Genomic DNA, 20,937 nt, shown 5'->3' with positions numbered 1-20,937 from the left:
TGTGTAGATTACTTGTGGATTTATTTTTAAGGCATGAATCACCTTTACGCTGTGTAAGAATTCTTGTCATTATTGATGTTTCTTTGATGTGGGTCAAACTTGTTTCATTTTTCTTATGCCTGTGTGGTGTGATTGAAAATAGTTTATACTTCATATAAAGCCTAGAACTGTATTCAAAAGAATGAAAATTGGAAAGAATAAGAAAATCATTGAGTTGTCTGGTGTATTTAGAGAATATTGAAAGTTGTATTTTTTGACAGAAGTTGAAGTCTTGCCTGTATATGCTGGAGGTCTTTGGTAAGCATACCCAAGTCTCCCACTGTAATTTCATCTTTTGTAACAGGGAGCTTGGCATGGGTCTCATTTAGGTGGTTCCCAACCTTGGGTGGTTCACGTAATAAAACACAGAATACACCTCACTCAGTGACAAGGACTCTGAGCTGTCTACTGGGTGGGATTCCAGTTACCCAAAGTAAAGGTGGAACACGTTGCTATAGCTAAAGCAATATTCTGGCAGTAATATGGATGGAGACTACTAAGCAGAGCCTCAAGGATGTGACTTTAAAAATTACGTTTCTTAACTCTTGATCCTTTTTTAGCTTTGATTTTTTAAAACTGTTTATAAACAAGGAAAAGATTGGCGACAGTATTCCTGTCTGACAAGAAAACAATTAAGGATAAAGGAGGCATGAAACAGAGGGGCAAGGTTAGAAGGGACAAGAGCCTTAGAAGTAGGGATGAAATGGTGCGACTTTACACCGTTGAGAACCTATCGGCTAGTGAGTCCTAATGTAAGTTAAGAATTGCATTGCTGTAGTCAGATTTTGTTGAAATGGAGCTCTCTTGCCGCCATGAAAAATAGGAGTAGCATTTTCCATAACAAATGTAGCTCCTCTTCCCTGCTCCTTCCACTCTAGCTCCCTCCTTCTGTGTGTCCCCTTCCCTCCTCTTCCCCTAAAGGAGGAGGCAGCCTTTTGCAGCCTCTGTGTACCTGCAGTACCTCCAACAGTGCACGCCAGAGGACTTCATTTATTCACCTGCAGTTGATCATTGAAAGGCTACTATATGGAAAGCACTAGATGCTAAGGGGGATTGAAAGGCTATTCTCACGAGCTGTGCTCCTCTTTTTGTCAGTTGTATATAGGCTTGAACTGATGGAGATAGAAGAAAATGTACCAGTCTCCTCCAAATTCATCTTTTAGACAAGTATTAATAGAAGTATTCTGACATAGAGAATTGGCCGTGTTTTGAAAGTGTATTTACTGGTGTAATGAACAAATAGAAGCTATGCCAACAAAATAAGTTCTCTGTTCCCAGTGATGTCCCTGGACAATGACTTTGTTGATTGTCATAGTACATGCTTTGTGACAAATCCTTTGCAACACATGCATGAGGATGTGTTCATTTTGTTTGAGTATTATTGTATACGTTCATTTCTTTCATGCCACAGTCCATTAGGTTGGCAGGGAGGTGTAATGTTATTTTTACACATGAGGAACTGAGGCTGGAAATGTTTGTTCAAAGTCACTCAGATAGGTGGTGCAGAACCAGAATTAGCATTCATTTCTTCTGACCTGAGTTCAGTCGTATTCCCCAAAGCAACTATTGCTGTTGGCAAGAGTTTGCTGAGTATTTTCAGCATCTTGCAATATATTGTGAAATGTCACAGTGCACCAATGGATGCTGTTAAAACTTCTCAGCTGTGAGAACTAGCAGTCCTAACACAATGTGGCGCAGGTCTGTGTGGGTGGAGGAGTGGCTGGATCCCCAACAGGGCTTGGCCTGATGGAAGGGACCAAGTGCGGGATATGTTTGGGAGACAGTAGAGGAGTAAGGAAGGTGCACTTGCTGGAGGGAAGCTGTTAGCCTATTGAAAGCCTATTGGTACAGCTGAAAAGTTAGGTTTGCTGGGTAGGAAATGGGAGCTTTTGGTGGTGTTTTGAGTGGGGTCATGATCATCACGCTAGTGACGCTGGTTCACCTTTAAGGGAGAGGGGCTTGAAGGCTTTGACTGGCTTCCTGGCCTTCGAAATAGAGAACAAAATATGTGGAGACCAGCTGCAGGAAGGCTCCTTGGTTGTCCGTATGGCTCTCAGTGGGAAAGATGCTATCGTGGTGTCCAGCTGAATACCTGGGAAGAATTGTGGCATCATTCATGAGAACACAGGTGGGAAGTGGGGCTGGTTTGGGGGCCAGATGTTCCATTTTGGACTTATGTGTGCCAGATGGGGGAAAAGCGAACTATTAAGTGGAGATAGAGGCCTGGAGGTGGTGAAAGTGCTCGATTGCAAGTGCATATGTGAAGTCTTGAGGAGGACAACGAGAGGTTTGCACTCAGAACGAGTCTGACAGGTGAGATAGGGAGAGTGCAGAGGAGGCCGTGGCCTGGAGGAGCCTTTGGAAGGTGGTGAGAGCAGGGAGAGGGCAGGGGTTTGCATATGCAGGCCAGCAGAGCTTTCCAAGTGATGTGACAGAAGGGGCGAACTCTGCAGACGCCATGCAGAAGAGGTGGCTGATCTGGGCAGGAAGGAGGTCCCCATAGACTCAGGGGCCTTTGGTAGGGATGGGGCAAGGGGAGGTGGAGCAGCGAGAGCAGTGGATACGGCACAGGTACCCCAGGGAGGTTAGCTTTAGGAGGTGAGCTGCTGATATCACAGGGAGGGGCAGGACGAGGTGCTGGGCACGAAGGAGGTGTGTTACTGTGCTTGAGAGCTATCTGCTGTTCATGGCAACTGGAACTTTACAGACAAGCCATTTGAATCCCCTATAGATGCTGTGGGGCGTCCCTGTGACATTTTGTGTTGTGTGTTCTCTGCGTATAATTATATTCGCCTTGGGTGGAGAGGAAACTCTCCAGAGGAAGAAGGACCGTGATGACTTGTCCAAAGTGAACAACTAGATTGTGATAGAGCCGCGACCCAAACCAAGGTCTCTGGACTCACGGAGGAAAGTTTTCTGGACGATAACAGCCTCCAAAATCACCACTCGGTCCTGCCCCCTTTTCTTCTTTACTTGGATTTCATTGGTCTGTTCATTTATCCATATTTTGGACTTGGGATAATCTTTTTTTACTGCTTTTTGCTGTCAACCCATCTTCCTTGCCCATCTTCTCTTGTGAGGAACAGGTTCTTCACCATCATCTGCCCCCCATTGAGTTTTCTGAGTATCACACAGTAAAGCAGGGATTCACAGGGAATGGACGAAGCTTTGAAGCTTCCTTTTCTCTACAAAGAGCAGCACTAGGGCAGGTGTTCTGAGGGGCAGAAAAAGGTTGATAAAGGGGGTTTTGTTTGCCTTTTCATTAGGAATATGTCATTGTTATTCCTAATTGCCTAAAAGTAAAAGCTCTTACCAGATCTAAACTTACATAAACATAATTTATAAATGTAAAATGTTACAAATTAACAGACAGTGATGGCAGGCAGTCTAGGATTATATGCGGCCTCGAAGCGAGAGCAGCAAGCAGCGAGCATGCCCATGAGTGTTAGCAGTCGGGCCTGTAGACGGCTCCCTGTCTCCTTCGGCGCAGGCTCTTACCTGCAGCAGAGGAGAAGTATGACTTCTAGTCAGCGGGGCCTCTGCCTGGATCTCCCGACAGCTGAACGGTTGGTAGATCATATAGGAGGTCTCGTCATTGGCTTTGGATTTCCCTGTCTTTCAGTGGACCAGCTCACTTTGGGATTTCATTGATTTGCTACAAGAAAATTTTCCGCACTGGAAATGCGCAGAAACATCTGCTGGTGCTTATTTGTGGGCATGAAAAGATTGTATTTTATGTACACAAATGAAAGATTTGTGTTTTAACTCCGCTGCGTAGCATTTGTCATTGTATCAGCTTTCATCGTAAAATGGTTGAAACCTCTGGCCATATACTAAATTTTCTAAAAAAGTCATTGTTAAATTATATTTTGGTTTAGCCTAGCAGCTTGAGCAAATGGAGGCAATAGCAGTGTTCACATATGGTGTTCCTCTTGTCAGCAGCGTGTGCAGTTCCTGGGCCACCATTTGCACAGCATCCCTGTTGCAGCTCTGGCCCTGTGAGTCAGCAGAGCACAGGATGTGGCAGTGGGCTTGGAGCAGGGAAAGGGCTGGGTAGGCCGTCTGCGGGTCCCAGAGGCCCTGGGACGGCGGCCCTGCAGATTGTTGGGGTGGAGGTTGGATTTGGGCTTTTCCAGAGCCCCCTCTGCAGAAGGAATGGTCTGCATGACCCTTTTGACCAGGGTGGCTGAGAGAGGCTTCCCCACGTATTGGGCAGCGTGAGAGTGGAAAGCTGTTGGGGCATCCTCAGGTTCGCCTGATGCTCACTGTGATCCAGTCCTATTGTGGACGTTCTGGCTCAGTAATGAAAAAGTAGAACTAGGTCAGCATCTTTCTTTGCAGGTTGAGAGACAAATACTCAGAGGTTTTATTGGCTTTTTTTTTTTCTTGAGGAAGATCGGCCCTGAGCTAACTGCTGCCAGTCCTCCTCTTTTCGCTGAGGAAGACTGGCCCTGAGCTCCCATCCATGCCCATCTTCCTCTACTTTATATGTGGGACGCCTACCACAGCATGGCTTGCCAAGTTGTGCCATGTCTGCACCCGGGATCTGAACCGGCGAACCCCAGGCTGCCCAGAAGGGGAACGTGAGAACTTAACCGCTGTGCCACCGGACCGACCCATATTGGCTTTTAATTAGAGATATTTCAATGCGAAAATGAATGAACTCAAAAATAATAAAAAGTTTTAGTTTATTTATTACAAAATATTAAGCTCCTTGGTATGTGGTATGAAATCTGTGACTAAAATTTACTCTTTTTATTTAGGCAGAAATTCTATACTGAAGATATGGCCTTTGGAGCATCAACTTTTGCCCCTCAGTATTTATCTTCCGAGATGGCTCTTCACCCGTATTCCTATCCTCCTTACACCCTGGAGTCTGCACGGAGTGTCTGCCCAGTGCCTGGCTCCCAGTATGATTACCACCAGCCCGGTTGTTACCAAGGTTTTCAGACCATGAGGCCACGGAAGGAGCACATGTGCCCTCTTCCACAAGACACAAAAGCTCCGCTTAAGGTTAGCAAATGCTGTGGTTTGGTTGGTCGCTATAGTGTTTAGAATGCACAGGACTGGTCAGTTCTTGCATGATGTATAAGCACTGCTTATCTTTTTTGTGTTCGTTGATTTGGTCTAACCTTTTTTAAAATGGTCAAATTGTGAATACTAATGAATTTTCAATTTTAAATCTTTTTTATAGTGGTAGTTTTCTCAATATGTATTACTTTTTTATCTTTCCTGCAGAAAAAATCGTATGATGAGCAAAAGTTTGACCGTAAGAAGGTGGAGGGAACTATGTCATCTGATATAAAATCAGTTAAAGGTCCACATCAGGTGTCCACTCATGCTGCCACCGCTTTGAAATCAGGTAAAGATAACAGACTCTGTAGTGTTGTGTCAGTCTGCCCTGTCCACCCCAGAAGTGTCACCGCTCTTTGTACAGTTGTCTCTGTGGGCTCGTTCATCATGCAGAGCTGACACTGTCAGCCTTCCCGTGGGATCCTGGAGGCCTTTCCTCCCGGAAGGGACCTGCTGCCTGTGGGCTCTGTGATGGGCCCTCAACGCGTTGCTAACTTGTTTTACACAAGAACTTGTGTAAGGTCCCTGTTACTGTAGTTGACCATGTTCATTCCTGAAGTTGCTTCTGTGATATTCTGTTGGGATACTTCTTAGAGGTGAGGTTTTCTGACTGTGGCGTGAATCTCGCCCTAAACAAGACCAAAGCTGGGGCAGATAGTTACTCAGAAGACGTGTCTGCTCTGGGCCTGGAAACTCATTCAGTCTGTGGTTGACAGTTAGTGAGTCTGCCTGGTGGTGTCGTTTTTGAAATAATTTATTTACTAGCACGGTTTGATCACAGACATCACCTATTTATGTAATGACTTAAAACCTTGTAATAGTGTACTTACTGAGAGTGGTCTCTAAATTCACTAACATGGATAATTTATGTTACTTGGTCTATAAAGTTTCCTCTTTGCATTGACTTCGCCCATAAACCATCTGGTACATAGAAATGTGAAAGGGAGGCCGAACAGCTAACGGTAGTAACTCTGGACTTAGACTCAAATGCAGGGGCTTTATGGCGGGGCACCTACTTCTCATGGGAGAGAGTCTGTAAGTTTAATTCTACTTGATTTCCTCCAAAATTCTTCTAAAATATGGAAAATTTATTACTTAAAGGAAATTTGTTGGAGTACCTTTAAATTTACAAAACTCTAAAATATATATTAAGATACCCAGCTACACAATCAGGTTAAGGTAACTATTTTATCAGCTTTAGAATTACTCATAAAATTTGCATGTGCTTTGGTTTTTCGGCTTGATGGCCCAACCAGGGCAATTGGTACTTGTGGTCATTTATGTTTTCCACTGTTACGCAGCAGGTTGACAACACCAGCAAAGCTGGGCTGTTTGGACAATAGCGTGTTGTTGCATCAATAGCAGTGGACTTTCTGCTCTGCAATTTAAGTGTGAGTACAGGTCAGCACACTCTAAATTTTCACCCCTACTTTTAATTCTGTAAATACAGATGGGTGTCATAAACAGACAGACAGGAAATCCAGAATCGTTGAAGACAGTGGATCTGCCTCCAAAGCTGAGTTTGAATTTACCAGGTTGGATTTTCCTGAACTGCCGAGTCCAGAGAACCGTGAGATGTCGCAGACACAAAAGCAGCCCTCTTGGGGGCCTTTGCGCTCCGCCTCAGCCAGTGTTTCTCTGCTAAGAGAAGGGGGGACGCCCACTCCAGTGGTATCAGAGGTGAGTGCAGCTTCCTCCTCTCCGTGTCCTTTCTCTTCTTCCTTCCTCGTCGGCATATGCCCTTTCACGGGCATCGCTTTAGGCATGACACCTGATGTCTTGGTGCGGGAGAGTCCTCTCTGCACTTACAGGACCTCCTGTGTTGTCTGAACTGTTCACAGCGAGGCTGCAGCACCTAGTACAGCTAGTGTCCTAAAGGATCATCTTTTTATCCAGTAACTAGAAGGTACTATAGTGCCTTGGGGAGAAGATTCTGTCTGAGTCCAGCTGCTTAGCCCGTTGGGAACATCTCACATCTAGCATTGCGTTCTGACAACACTTTTTCCAATACAGAGAAAATACTATTTTTATCAAATAGTAATATTTAAAACTGCATAGTGTAACTTCCTGTTTTTTCAGGCTTTTTATCTGCACCTCTCACTTGTTAATGATATAGCAAATTCAGCAAAAAGTAATTGCAGTAAATACATCGTTTGCTGTTTAATAATTTTAAAATTATGCTACATTCAGTATTTGGTCAAAGTTTAGTCCATCAGATTTAGGCATTTTCCTCTCAGATTGATTTGAGCTTTTCAGGAAAAAATGTAATCAGATCAGTAGTCCCTAAAATGGCTTCTGACAAATTTCTGCTAAAGTGAGGATGGGAAGGCAAGGAGAAGGAGCCAGTGAAGAGAACAGAGCTCACCATCTGCCTGCCTCTTGAAGGATTTCCGTTTTCTGTCCTAGCACTTTTGGGTGCCTGGACGCTGTGGCCGGAAGGCCCAGTGGCAGTGGCTCCTCGTGCAGGTACGCCATCCCCGTGCATGGACCCTTCTACAGTTCCGCCATGGTGTTTTCCTGTTCCATGGCTGTGACGAGTGAGGCTGACTGATCCGGAAGAATCACGGTTTCATTTGGCAGATGTGTGACCCTTCTGGTCCCTGGCTGGGCTCCATGTCTTCATCACAGGTGGTCACTGGATAATTCCCAGCCCCTGAGTGCTGCACCGAACTGGGAGCCAGGGCAGGTGGGGGTGTGACTGACACAATTGATGTGGCCCCCTGTTAAACTGTGTCGTCGTATGTGGACACGAAGTCAGGCCTGTTGTGCCGTGGCGGGAGACTTACATACACGTTGCCTTAATGTACATTCACACTCTTGAATTGTGTGGAGTTTCTTTTTTTAAATTTTCTGTCTAAAAGAAACCTTTTTTCCTAATTATATCAGTAGTGTCTTGAAACATCCGAAAAATATTAAGGAAAGAAAAGAAAACGTAGTTGTCTGAAATTGTACAACAAAGAGAAAACCATGCTTATTAGCAATCTTTTTTTGTTTTTTTGAGGAAGGTTAGCCCTGAACTAACGTCTGTGCCCATCTCCCTCCAGTTTTTTTATATATGGGACGCCTGCCACAGCATGGCTTGGTAAGTGGTGGTGTAGGTCCGCTCTCTGGCTCCAAACCACTGAGCCCTGTGCTGCCGGATCGGAGCGCGTGAACTCAGCCGCTGCGCCACCGGGCCGGCCCCTGGTTAATCTTTTTTTGTATTGATACATTGTTGGAATTGAGGGGGATTTCCCTCAGTTTGGAATTATGCATATCTAAGGACTTGTGTTTAAGTTTTTAAAAGCTTTTTTGGCATTTTTTCCATGTCATTAAATATTTTTTGAAAACGTAACTGTTACATTGAATCTTTGCCATTGGTATCTATCATTGACTTAACTGTTCTTGAATAGTAAGCCATTTCTAATGTTTCATTGGCCTTGGTGAGCATGGGTATATTTACAAAAAGAATGGGCTGTGTTTAAATAGTTTTATTTTTTATTACTGGGCTCAAATGAAATGGCAAAGTGAGTAAATTTAAGAAGCAAATGAGCTTTAGAATTTATGTTAAATCCATTCAAATTAGAAGTTTTCAGTTTTCTTTTACCGTGGGTGCTGCTGGTCACTTTGAGGTCTCTCCTGATGTCCCCACGGCCCCCAGTGCTGTTCCATGCCTTGTGCTCCATGCATCTGGCACCTTTCTGTGCCTTTGAAAGGGAACACACCTTACGATGCTGATGTTTATTACCTTTGTGGACCTTTGGATGGATTTTTTGGAACTGTGGTGTGTGGGCATGGTGAACAAGGGCTTTCACACTCACTCAGGAGGTAGTGCAGCTGTAAGAATGGTGTAGGCACACCTGTGCTGACACGAATGTTGCCTGATAGATTGATCTTTTACAAGCTGCATGCTATGTGTGGCGTGATTGCATTATTGGAATCTGTATGAGACCGATCCACAGATGTTTGTCTTGTAGGCAAAGAAGTGGGGGGATGCTTGCCAAGCTGTAGACAGTGGGTGGTTTTTCCTCTAGAGAGTGAGATTGGGCAGAAGGGAGTAAGGTAACTTCTCATGTTATGTACTTACACATTTGGAAGTTTGATTAGTACATGTTTTGCAGGTTTTAAGGATGGCAAGGGAAACTATATTTAAAAATTAAATGATTACTGTCAATTTGAAGTAGTAAGAACATAACTGGTTTGCTTTTTAGGGTGAAATAGTGGTGACGAATACTAATCTGACTGAGTCTGTAATTGATGCTGCCGCCAGTCCATCTTCATGTACAAGAGGTAAGCGTGGCTACCAAATCTTAGTTTAAAAATCAGTCATCTATTTCCCATGTTCATTTTCTGTCCAGTGCAACTGAAATGTTTCTGTCTTGAAGCCTGCCTTAAGACAGCTGATGGGTTGTTGATACACTAACCATAAACGCCATCCCACCTGTGAGCACGGGGTGTAAGAGAGGAGCAGAGGGGCTAAATGAGATGGCCTGTCCGACTAAGCAAGAGCTTTGATGGACTGCCTTCAGTAGTGCCTGTACCAGAAGTCCTCAGAGGTTTTGGTGTCAGGACCCCAGTACTCTTTAAAAAGCCCTAGAGATTGGGGCTGGCCTGGTGGCACAGTGGTTAAGTTTACACACTCCACTTCGGTGGTCCAGGGTTTGCAGGTTTGGATCCCTGGCACGCACCTAGACACCGCTCATCAAGCCATGCTGTGGCTGTGTCCCACATATAAAATAGAGGAAGATTACCGTAGATGTTAGCTCAGGGACATTCTTCCTCACCAAAAGAAACAAGCCCCAAAGAGCTGTTTATTTGCATTATAGCTATCAATATTTGAAATTAAAACTAAGAAATTTGAAAAATACTAATTTGCTTAAAAGTAACAATAATAGGGGCTGGCCCTGTGGCCGAGTGGTTAAGTTCGTGCGCTCCGCTGCAGGCAGCCCAGTGTTTCGTTGGTTCGAATCCTGGGCGTGGACATGGCACTGCTCATCAAACCACGCTGAGGCAGTGTCCCACATGCCACAACTAGAAGGACCCACAACGAAGAGTATACAACTATGTACCGAGGGGCTTTGGGGAGGAAAAGGAAAAAAATAAAATCTTTTAAAAAAAAAAAAGTGACAATAATAAATCCATTACGTGTTAACATAGCATATTTTTATGAAAAATAACTATTTTCCAAAATTAAAAATCTATAGCAAGGGGGGCAGTCTTGTTTCACTTTTTTGCAACTCTTAAAGGTTTGCCTCAGCATTTGGCTGTTTCACTGTCCTGCGTCACACAGCCTCTGGAAAACCCCACTGTACGCTCAGGAGCCTGAGAGTGGGCAAGGCACATGGCGCCTTCCTTCTATCAGGAGCACAGTTTTGACCCTGAGGACCCCAGAAACGGTCCTGGGAGCCTCATAGCCCACTTTGAGAACTGCTGATGTGTCTTGGCCTGGCCCAGAAGTAATATATTCAGAGAGAGTTCAGTAGATTCTGCTTTTGAAATTTTTATAAGTAGCTTGTCCTAACGAAAGACATTTTTACAAAATTATTCCAAATACATTCAGAGTGTGTTTTCTCGTGTGTTCCCATGTTTGGCCTATACGTGGCTCAGTAAAGATCGTCAGCGTAGAGACGGCGCTAAGGATGTGCAGCTCTGGTGACGAGGACGGTGCACCTGACCCTGTGGGATAGCTACAGGCTGCTGACATGACCTGCCCGGGTCCTGGCAGACGTCCTTTCCTTTTGTCTGTACATAGAGTTTCTCGGGCATATAAGGAGTAGTGCTGCTGTGCTTAAGGCTGTGTTCTGAAAAGAATGCTTTACCAGTTATGTGGTAGCTGCAGTCTATTGACCTCTGACTTCTCATGTCAAAGGGACACATCAAGGTCAGTAGGGCTAAAATTTGATCTTGAGCTCATTAATTCTGTGTGTATGCCACGGATGTAATTGTAGATTGTTGTTTTTCAACTAAAACTATTGTTTGTCTGCCCACCTGCACCCCAAAGTTAAAAGACTAGTTTTCTGGAAAATCAATTACCCTTAGAAGTTAATTCAGCATGCATGTCCTAAGAAGAAAAGCAAATTTAGTGAATATTGTAGTTTCCAAGAGAATGTTTTGAACAATAGCCTAAATTTAATTATGCTCTAAGTAATTACCTCATGTGATGCATGTTTGGAATTTTTTGAGGAATTTCTATTTAACTGTTGAGATTGTTCAACACTTTTGGTTGTCTTTGAGCAGAGTTATCTTGGACACCGATGGGTTATGTTGTTCGGCAGACATTATCTACAGAACCATCACCAGCCCCTAAAAATGTTACTTCCATGATAAATCTAAAGATGGTTGCTTCGTCAGCGAACCCTAAAAATGTTAGTGGGTCATCTTCTGAAGTTTTACCTTCGGATCCTTCCTACAAAGAGAAACACGTTGTCCATCATACCAGAAAGGTACTCATCACACTTTATGTTGATCTTCTCTACCACCATATAACCTTTTTATTTTTTATGAAATCCTAACTGAAAGTGTTTCATTCTGTACTGTAGTCACTAATCTGAGTTGGTTGTACTTGCACCTTGAAAAAAGAACAGGACCTCAGAACACAAGGAGCGGCTTTCATACGTGAATGAGGACATACATTGTAGCCCTGTGGTCTTAAGACTTCTGTGGGCCACTTGGAGTTCTTTAAAGGAGAGATGCTGGGAAAGCTTATGCTCTGCCGTGTAAAGTGCTGCATTCCCCCCCCCCCCCGTCTTTTTTTTTTATTGAGATAACCTTTGTTTTTTACAATTTTTTAAACCCCCCCCCCCCCCCGTCTTTCTTTTATCTGTTGAATTTACGTTGCTCTTACCTACAAGGGTACATTTAGCGAAATACTGAATTCCACATTTTGTGATCATCTTGCGTATGTTACTGATTCTTGGTTAATTGCAATTTACTTATTATAAGATAGCATTTCAAAATCCATTTTTGTCTTTCAGTTCAAATTATTTAAGCTGTCATTCTTGTCGATCCCTAGATTTGTTTCTTGAAGAACCTTTTTTTGTCTTTGATTTGCATTGTGTACTGATAGGTTATTTTAGGTTGAAATATGGTCGTATTTGTCTACTGCAGTTGTTGCCTATCTTTTTGAGTGTGAGGATCCTTTTTGATATCCATAGTGTCATAGTCCATTCCACACAAATGGGAGCTGTGTCTTTACTCTGCATTGATTGAGGGAGAGTGTGCTGGGGACAATTACAGTGAAGTCAGGCCTACGTTCCTGTTTCCCACAGCTTTATGCATGCATTTGAGGAACACAGGAGGTGGTAGTGAGACCCCTTTCGAGTCATGTGGAGACCGCCAGCTCTGAGACCCTGCCAGCATCTGGGCGCTGGCTGCACAGCAAGCTGCTGGCTGGTTCTGTGCTGTGGCTGCTAAGTTGCCATCGGAACCAGTTTTTCTAATGTGCGTTTAACACTCTGAGTTAATAGATTTTGCTTTATTTTCTCAGAATCCTTTTAAAAATTATTTTTAAATTACAGGTATAAGAAAAGTTTATTGTAGAAAATGGAATTAAACATCCATGGAATTAAACACTCTATTCAGTGTCCTAAAAATCCATGATTTTTGCTTTGTTTTTTTCCTAGTCCAAAGCATCACAAGGGGGCAATCCTGAACAAAATGAAGCCTCAAGAAAGAATAAGAAAAAAAAAGAAAAGTCTAAATCGAAATATGAAGTCCTGACTGTGCAAGAGCCACCAAGGATTGAAGTACATTTACATTCATTACTCCCCTTCTGTGACATCATAAATGGGGCTGTCTGAATAGAAATTTGGGTTCACACTGGTTTCCTAAGTGAGCACCTCAAAAACAGTTTAATAACTATTTCCCAAGGTTAGAGAAAATAGCTGTCACCCGTTTTCTTCATCTCTTCTTCATTTTGGGTCCCAGCACAGTGCCTGTCTCCTAGCGGGCACATGGTGGACATGTGAGTGAATGAATGGTCTACAGACAAAACCACTTGTCCTGCCATCTAATCATTTGTGTGCCCTGGTACTAATAGTTACCCCTCAGCATCGTTATCACCTGTTTCTTCCTTGCTTTGGCATGCTGGCTTGTGCACGGCCTCCTTTTCTATCCAGAAATCTTACTGTAATGAGCTTCAATAGAGAGGGAAATTTAGAGCACTGTAGATACATCGTGGGCCCTGGCCAAGGGACTGTCATGAACTCTGAGAGGGCTCTTTAGATTGTTGTCCCATGGGACTCCAGGAACGTTCCCTGTCCTTCAAGGAGCCGTCCTGGGTTCTGACAACATTTCTCCTGGGTCTGCAGTGCCAGACTCAGCAGCCTGGCTCCTAGTGCCCGTAGAAGAGTTCTTAGGGCTGCTTCCTGGGCCCAGCTTAGGGTCAAGCTCAGGGCATTCCTGCAAACCTGGGGCCTTCCGAGGCTCTTGGAACATTGCCTTGAGAATAGCGGGATTGTGTGTTTGAAGATGAACAACTGTGGCAGAGTGTTATGGTTGGGACAGTGCACATAATTGATATTTCTGCCCCTGTTTCCCACACAACTTCTGTAAGGCACCTGAAATGTTGACAGAGGCATTTTTAAGTGATTTTAACATTGTTGTGTAGAACCTGCTGCCCTTGCCCTTCTTCAGCCTGGGGTTAGCATACGTGACAGGATACTTCCATTTTCTGAGTCTAGGTTGACAGTTTCCCTAAGTCAACACAGTTGCTGAAAGATGTGTGCTTGAGCACTCGTGCCAGGGTGCTCGGGGCAGTTCTGTGGACTGCTTGGTGTGCCCACACCCTGGGGCCCCTGCTGGCTCTCAGGGGCAGGGGGATTAGCACTGTCGTCTTTAAATTTGTTCTAAGAGTAAAATAAAGCCGAAGACCAGTGTTACAGGTGTTTGGGCTATCGTACATCACCTTGAGAACTTTTATGGGACTTATTACAGAAAGAAAATATGAGTGAGGAAAAGGCGCCTTTGGGCGTATTTGCTTCTCTGATTCACAGAGCTAAAGGGTGTGTGGTTTACTTAGGATGCCGAGGAGTTTCCCAATCTGGCAGTTGCATCTGAAAGAAGAGACAGAGTAGAGTCTCCGAAATTTCAGTCTAAACCGCAGCCACAGGTAATTTTTAGATTGGAAACACAATTGCTTTGGGCTTAACTTTTCTTGCTGAACTAAACTCTTGAGAAAAACTGCTTTCCAGCCCTGTTTGTGTACCGAGACACGTGGTTTTGTTTTGATTCATTCCTTCACTGGAGAACACGTCCAGTCTGCTGAAACAGAATTGCTCTTAAGCTAAAATGTTTTGTCACTTTTCTAATAAGACTGTTGGTAACTGCCACTGCTGTATCAGAAAGGAGGGGGACACAAACTGCCTCTGGAACTTTGATTTAAAGAAAAAACGTTGAGTTGGTTTATTCAGGAAACAGAAGAATTCCTTTGTGAGGCAGTTATATCTGACAGAAGGAAAATAAGAGTCACCAAAATTTCACTCTGTAAGTGGTCAAACAGGGTGAAGAGGGGATTCTCCTTGTGCTCCAGCCCCACGGTGGGTTCAGGAATGACTTGTGGTTCATGTCTAGATGGGGAACCCACATGCTTCTGGCTGTTTCCTCTCGAGCATGTGGATTGTCATGTTCCCTTTCAAAGTGGGGTAATTATTTTCACATTGGTGAAAAGTAAAATTCCAAACCCTTGTGCGAATTAACTTTGTGTTCGCGTGTTATAATTTGGTCGTCCTCCATCCCTGCAGAGGTCTCTGTTGTCCGCCTTGCTGCACGTAGGCTCGGCCTTGACGTGAGCTCTCAGCCCGTGGGACTTTGGTGTCAGGGAAGAGAGCAGGGGGAGGAGAGCAGGATTGGAGGTGCTGAAGAGCTGAGACAGCGTGCCCGTACAACCCTCTGTACCGTCTCAAAACCCAAGTCACAGCTCTTTCAGGAATAATGTTTAGAGCACATCAGACTTTGTACCTAAATTTAGTACTCATCTGCTGGGTGTGCTTTGGACCTGTGTAAATTTTTGGCCACCTCCGCATGATTTCCTGGTAGGCTGCTGTCTCACTTGGCAGTTGGAGAGTGAATGGTGCTAAGGAGGCAATAATACCAACCACTTAGCCTCACACACAGACTTTTATAGCCAAAGACTTGATATAACCTTGGTTTCTTGTCTGTAGTGTACACTGTTATTCACATTGGAGGTGTAGACAGACTCGTAGGTGGTTTAATATAAACGCAGACTTACGAAAGGAGGAGGAAGAAATAACCATGGTGGTAATATTGGCAGATAATACAGGATTGATTGGGTTTTTTCTTTAATTACTTCAATTTTTTTTATTTTAAGATTTTTGTAGTCTCTAAGTTTGTTTCATTTTATCTTTAGTAATGACTTTTTGTGATAAAGTGAAAGGCACAGTTTGTAAAATACAGTATTATAAATAAACTAATTTTTGAACTTTTTAGAATAATTTTAAAAATAGTGGAAAGAAGAGCCAAACTCCAGTACAGTTGGATTTGGGGGGAATGCTGACAGCACTGGAAAAGAAGCAGCACTCCCAGAATGCAAAGCAGTCCTCCAAGCCAGTGGTGTTCTCAGGTAAGAGTCCTTTCTTCTCGGACAAGTGGTTGCGAGTTCTTTTCAGATACACTATTTTCTCTTGTCATCAAAAGTCATTTACATGTAATCAAAACAGTCTGGTACTGGCATAAAGACAGATATAGACCAAAGGAATAGAAGTAAGAATCCAGAAATAAACTCACATGTCTATGGCCAGTGGACTTTTGACAAGGGTGCTAAGTTCATTAAAAGAACAAAGAACAATCTCTTCAAAAGTGGTGCAGGGACAGCTGGGTTTCACGTGCTAAAGAATGAAGCTGGACCCCTGCCTCACACCATATGCAAAAAGTAACTCAAAATGCATCAATGGCCTAAACATAAGAGCTAAAACCATAAAACTCTTAGGAGAAAACAGGGGTAAATCTTCATTACTTGGGATTAGACAGTGAACTTTTAGGTAGGATGCTGAAAGCACAATAATTTTGCAAAATATTGCAAATCATATATCTGCTAAAGGTTTAATATCCAAATATATAATAACAAATCTGCAACTCAACAACAAAGACAAACCCCCCCATTACAAAATGGGCAAAGGACTTGAAAAGACATTTCTCCAAAGAAGGTACCCAATAACACGTGTTAAATCCTCAACGTTAGTCATTAGAGAAATGCAGGTCGGAACCACAGTGAGACACTACTTCACATCTGCTATGATGACTATAATCAAAAACAAAACAACAAGCATTGGCAAGCATGTGGAGAAGTTGGAACCCTTGTACTATGTAGTGGAAATGTAAAATGGGGCAGCCACTTTGGCAAACAGTCTGGCAGTTCCTCAACATACTATATATAGAGTTATCATATGGCCCAGCAATTCCACTCCTCTGTCTTTACCGTAAAGAATTAAAAACAGACTCAGATACTTGTATGCCAGTGTTTATAGCAGCATCTTCACAATAGCCAGAAGGTGAAAACACCTCAAGTGTCCATCAACACATGTATAAATAAACAGAATGTGGTTAATGCATACAATGAGATATTATTCAGCCTTAAAAAGGAGGGAAATTCTGACACATGTTACAACATGGATGAACCTTGAAAACATTGTGCTTAGTGAAATTAGCCAGTCATAAAAGGAAAAATATTGTATGATTTCACTTACATGAAGTATCTAGAATAGGTGAATTTGTAGATAGAGAATAGCTTAGAGGTTACAGGGGCTAAGGGGAGGGGAAATGGGGAGTTACTGTTTAATGGGGACAGATGTTCAGTTTGGAGCATGAGAAAGTTTTGGAAATGGATAGTGGCAGTGGTTGCACAACATTGTGAATGTAATTAATCGCGCCGAATTGTGCACTTAAGAACAGAATAGTACATTTGATGTTAGGAATATTTTGCCACAAATGTTTGTGGTTTTTTTTTCCTTAAAGATTGGCACCTGAGCTAACAACTGTTGCCAATCTTCTTTTTTTTTTTTTCCTGCTTTTTCTCCCCGAATCCCCCCAGTACATAGTTGTATGTTTTAGTTGTAGGTCCTTTTAGTTGTGGTATGTGGGATGCTGCCTCAACGTGGCCTGATGAGCCCTGCCATGTCTGCACCCAGGATCCGAACTAGCAAAACCCCGGGCCGCTGCTGCGGAGTGCGCGAACTTAACCACTCAGGCACGGGGCTGGCCCCTACCACAGATGTTTTAAAAGTTATTTAAATATGATGACTTTAAGAAATAGATCTTATTAAAAGATGAGTTCCTCATTTATATGATGACATTGTGTACCTAAAAATCTTAGGGTATGTAAGTGTCCTGTATAGTTTAGGAAGCTGCATCTCATAGAAACGAATGACCTGCTTGTGCACGGGGACGCAGCTCATTGCGTAAGCTCAATGCTGATGCCATCATCCTCTCTTCTGAAACAGCTTGCCTTAGAGCCAAGACAGGTGAAATTGGCAGTGTGTCATAGAAAGAAACATGCACATTTGCCAGTATAGTCTTTTAAGTATATTTCCTCCTTCTGAGGCAGTTTATTTATTTATTTGAAATATAGCTGCATTTTTAAAAAGAAAATACAAGTACCCAGGGAAATGGTAAAGAAGCTTACTTTATTCTTTTTCTGAAGCATTTTAAAGCAACTTGTAGGCGTCCTATCATTTCGCCTGTAAGTAGCTCAGTCTGCCTCCCTAACTGGTGCTGTTTACTATGGCTTTAGTCTCAGGACTGCTGAGCGTGATCTGTCTCTTCAGGGGAGGTGGGATCTTTTTTCTCTGGAAAGTTTTCAAACATCCAGAAAAGCCGAGTAAATGTATAGTGAACTCTGTACTCACCACCTACACTGTACGATTGCTAGCTGTTTCTTTCTGTCACATAAGCATCCCAGGGGTCAGCAAACTATGGCCCACTGGCCACCTCTTGTAAATAGAAGTTTTATTAGAACACAGCCGGTACCTCTTCATCTGATTATCTGTGGCTGTTTGGGAGCGGTAACGGCAGTCAAGTATTGCAGCACGCATGTGTTTCTAAGCCCAAGATAGGTACTGTCTGGCCCTTTCAGGAAAAGTAGGCTGACTGTGATCTAGCCATCCATCAGTATGTTTTAGTTCTCGTTTCAAAATAAGTTGCACACTTCAATATATTTTATATCCTATGTGTTGCAGCATTTATTAACTAGAGTTCAATATTTATTTATGGTTCTCTTATTTTTTCCCTCAGAAGTAAAATATGCAAATGATGAAATGCATGGATCTTAAGTGCACCATTTGAAGAGTTTTGGCAAACAGATAATTCTGTGTAACCCGAGCTCCCAGCCACGTAGAGCCCACCAGCACCCTTGAAAGTTTCCTCAGGCTTTTTCTAGCCAGTCCCGGCTGCTGCCCTAAGCACACTTGGCTCTGATTTTTTTCTGCCATAGGTTAGTTTTTCCTGTTCTAGAAGCTCATAGAAATGGAATCTTACAGTGTACGCCCCTTTGTGTAAGGCTTCTTTGACTCAGCACAGTATTTTTGAGATTTGCTCCTGCTGTGTATGTATATCAGTAGTTGCTTTTTGTTTTTTATTAGGTGAAATTCATATAACATAAAATTAACTATTTTTAAAGTATACAATTCAGTGGCATTTAATACATCACCACCACCTCTGTCTAGTTCCAAAACATGTTCATCACCCCAAAAGGAAACCCTGTACCCATTAAGCTCCCATTTTCCCCATCCTCTCAGCCCCTGGTAACAACTGGTCTGTGTTTTCCCTGTGGATTTGCCTGTGACATTTTGTATGAATGGAATCATACAACATGTGACCTTTCATGTCGATCTTTCACTTAGCATGTCTTAGATTCGCGTCCATCTTCATGTATAGTGTTTCACTAGTTTTTATGACTGAGTCATAGTCCATTGACCACAATTTGTTTGTCCATTCATTGGTGGATGGACATTTGGGTTGTTTCCACCTTTGGGCTGTTGTGAATAATAATGCTATGGATATTCGTGTACACGTGTGTGTTTGAGTAGCTGTTTTCAATTCTCTTGGGAGTGGAATTGCTCAGCCACATGGTAGGTATATATCTAGTTTATAAATTTGCCAGATCTTCTTGCAAACTGCTTGTGTACTGTTTTACACTCACTAATAATGTGTGGGAAGTTCTAGTGGTTCCACATCCTCACCAACGTTTGGTATAACTGTTGCTCTTCTTAATTTTAGCTATTGTGGTGGGGGTGGAGGTGGGATATTTTTGAAGCTGAAGATTCTAAACGCTGTTTCTCCCTTGGATCATTTTATATGGGTTGCTGAATGATATAGTGAGCAATTTCCTAAATAGCCTTAAGGGGCTACAGCGGAAGCAAGTTTTATGTGACACTGTCATAGTGATCTTTATTAAAAGCCTGGAGTACAATCTTAAAATGTCTGGATGCAGTTAATGTCAGCTGGAGTGCGGTGGCTGAGGCACCAGTGGACAGTGCATTCCTGAACCCAGTGTTGTGTTGTCGCGCTGTCTTCCCAGGACCGCCTGCAATGGCCTTACCTGCGAGCAGGCTGAAAATGCAGGTTTTGGGCACGCCTCAGATGCGGTATGTTAGACGCGCCAGGCACGGGATCTGGGAGTGGGAATTTTTCTTTTGTCTTTGTTTTTTACTTCTTATTATGGAAAATTTAAAACATCATTAAAAGTGGAGAGAATATGATGAACTCTGCCACCATGTGCACCTTACCCAGCTCCAACGATTATCAGCATTTTGCCAGTCTTGTTGCATCTGTAACCCTACTTTTTTTTCCCTGAAGTATTTTAAAGAAACTTGTAGGTCATTTCATCTATAAGCACCTCAGTCAGCATCTCTAACTGATGGTGATTTTATCTTTAACTGAATTACCCTGCCATCCTCCCATCTAATAATATTAATGATTATTTCTTGTCATCATCTTGTTTCCAGTCTCTATTTAAAATTTTTGATTGTCTCAACAATTTTGGTCATTTTATATCAGGATCCAGTTTCACATCACGTGTCTGAGTAATTCTTAGATGCACCAGAGCTTGAGACCACTGCCCCCTTAGATAGCGTTCCCTCCGACTTGGTTTTCTCAACTTGTCTTGTCTTGGCAAAAGCCTGGAGTGCTCTTGCTGTGTATCACTGTTTTCAGACCAATCCAGGTGCTTTGGTGGAAGTTGATAATTTATGGATTGTCTGTGGGTCAACTCAGCTTGTCCTCAACAGTTAGCATTGGGCTTATTTTGTACTTTTTGGTGAGATGGTCAGTCAGATGTAGTCATGAGAGGACATGGGAGGGACTCAAGAAAAAAGAAAATGCTTATTATACCCCTGGGTTTAGGCCAGGGCCTTTTTTGGGGTTTCCACTGGAAAGGTGAGGCAGGGCAGGGCACGTGGTTTGGGATTGGCCAGTTTGGATAATCTTGGTGAGTTCTAGGTTTCAGTGTGGTCCCCAGTTGTCTGGTACCTGGCGCTGGGGTGATTAAGACAGAGGGTACTCCCTCCTGGGCACTGGTCGCGTAGCGGAGGTCTGGCTCTGGCTTGTTTGGTTTGCATGTCACAGGCGTGCTGTTGCTGTCTCTCAGAGTGGCTGCCTCGTTCGGGGCAGACTCTCCCTAGCTAGAAAGGTTTTAGGATGTCAAAACGTCATAATGTGTAGAAAATAAGTATATACACACACACGCACATACATATCCATGCACACTGCAGGGCTTCACTCATTTCCCAGCAGACATTAGCATAGCCTGGACGTGTTTCAGAGCAAGTGTTTCGTGTGTACCCTGTATCACCCCCAGAGGAATCTGCACAGTGCCCTGCCCAGCCTCTGATTCTG

The 20,937-nt window shown here is 43.2% G+C and overlaps 1 protein-coding gene across 3 annotated transcripts in view; it reads left to right on the top strand.

Annotated features, from left to right (window-relative positions):
• Window positions 1-20,937, top strand: part of LOC124241394 (selenocysteine insertion sequence-binding protein 2-like) — a 39,429-nt gene that overhangs the window by 2,028 nt on the left and 16,464 nt on the right. For 2 of the 3 annotated variants that reach the window (XM_046665157.1, XM_046665159.1), the window contains exons 3-10: window positions 4,803-5,052; window positions 5,278-5,401; window positions 6,563-6,792; window positions 9,303-9,381; window positions 11,329-11,534; window positions 12,714-12,836; window positions 14,111-14,200; window positions 15,538-15,670. In XM_046665157.1, the coding sequence (XP_046521113.1) occupies window positions 4,803-5,052; window positions 5,278-5,401; window positions 6,563-6,792; window positions 9,303-9,381; window positions 11,329-11,534; window positions 12,714-12,836; window positions 14,111-14,200; window positions 15,538-15,670 (1,235 nt within the window). The remainder of the gene's footprint in view (window positions 1-4,802; window positions 5,053-5,277; window positions 5,402-6,562; window positions 6,793-9,302; window positions 9,382-11,328; window positions 11,535-12,713; window positions 12,837-14,110; window positions 14,201-15,537; window positions 15,671-20,937) is intronic. The other variant, XM_046665158.1, reaches the window with a different exon arrangement.

The sequence above is a fragment of the Equus quagga genome, chromosome 6 (assembly GCF_021613505.1).
Source record: "Equus quagga isolate Etosha38 chromosome 6, UCLA_HA_Equagga_1.0, whole genome shotgun sequence".
Classification (NCBI taxonomy): Eukaryota; Metazoa; Chordata; class Mammalia; order Perissodactyla; family Equidae; genus Equus; species Equus quagga.
This window is presented reverse-complemented; position numbering and strand designations above follow the sequence as displayed.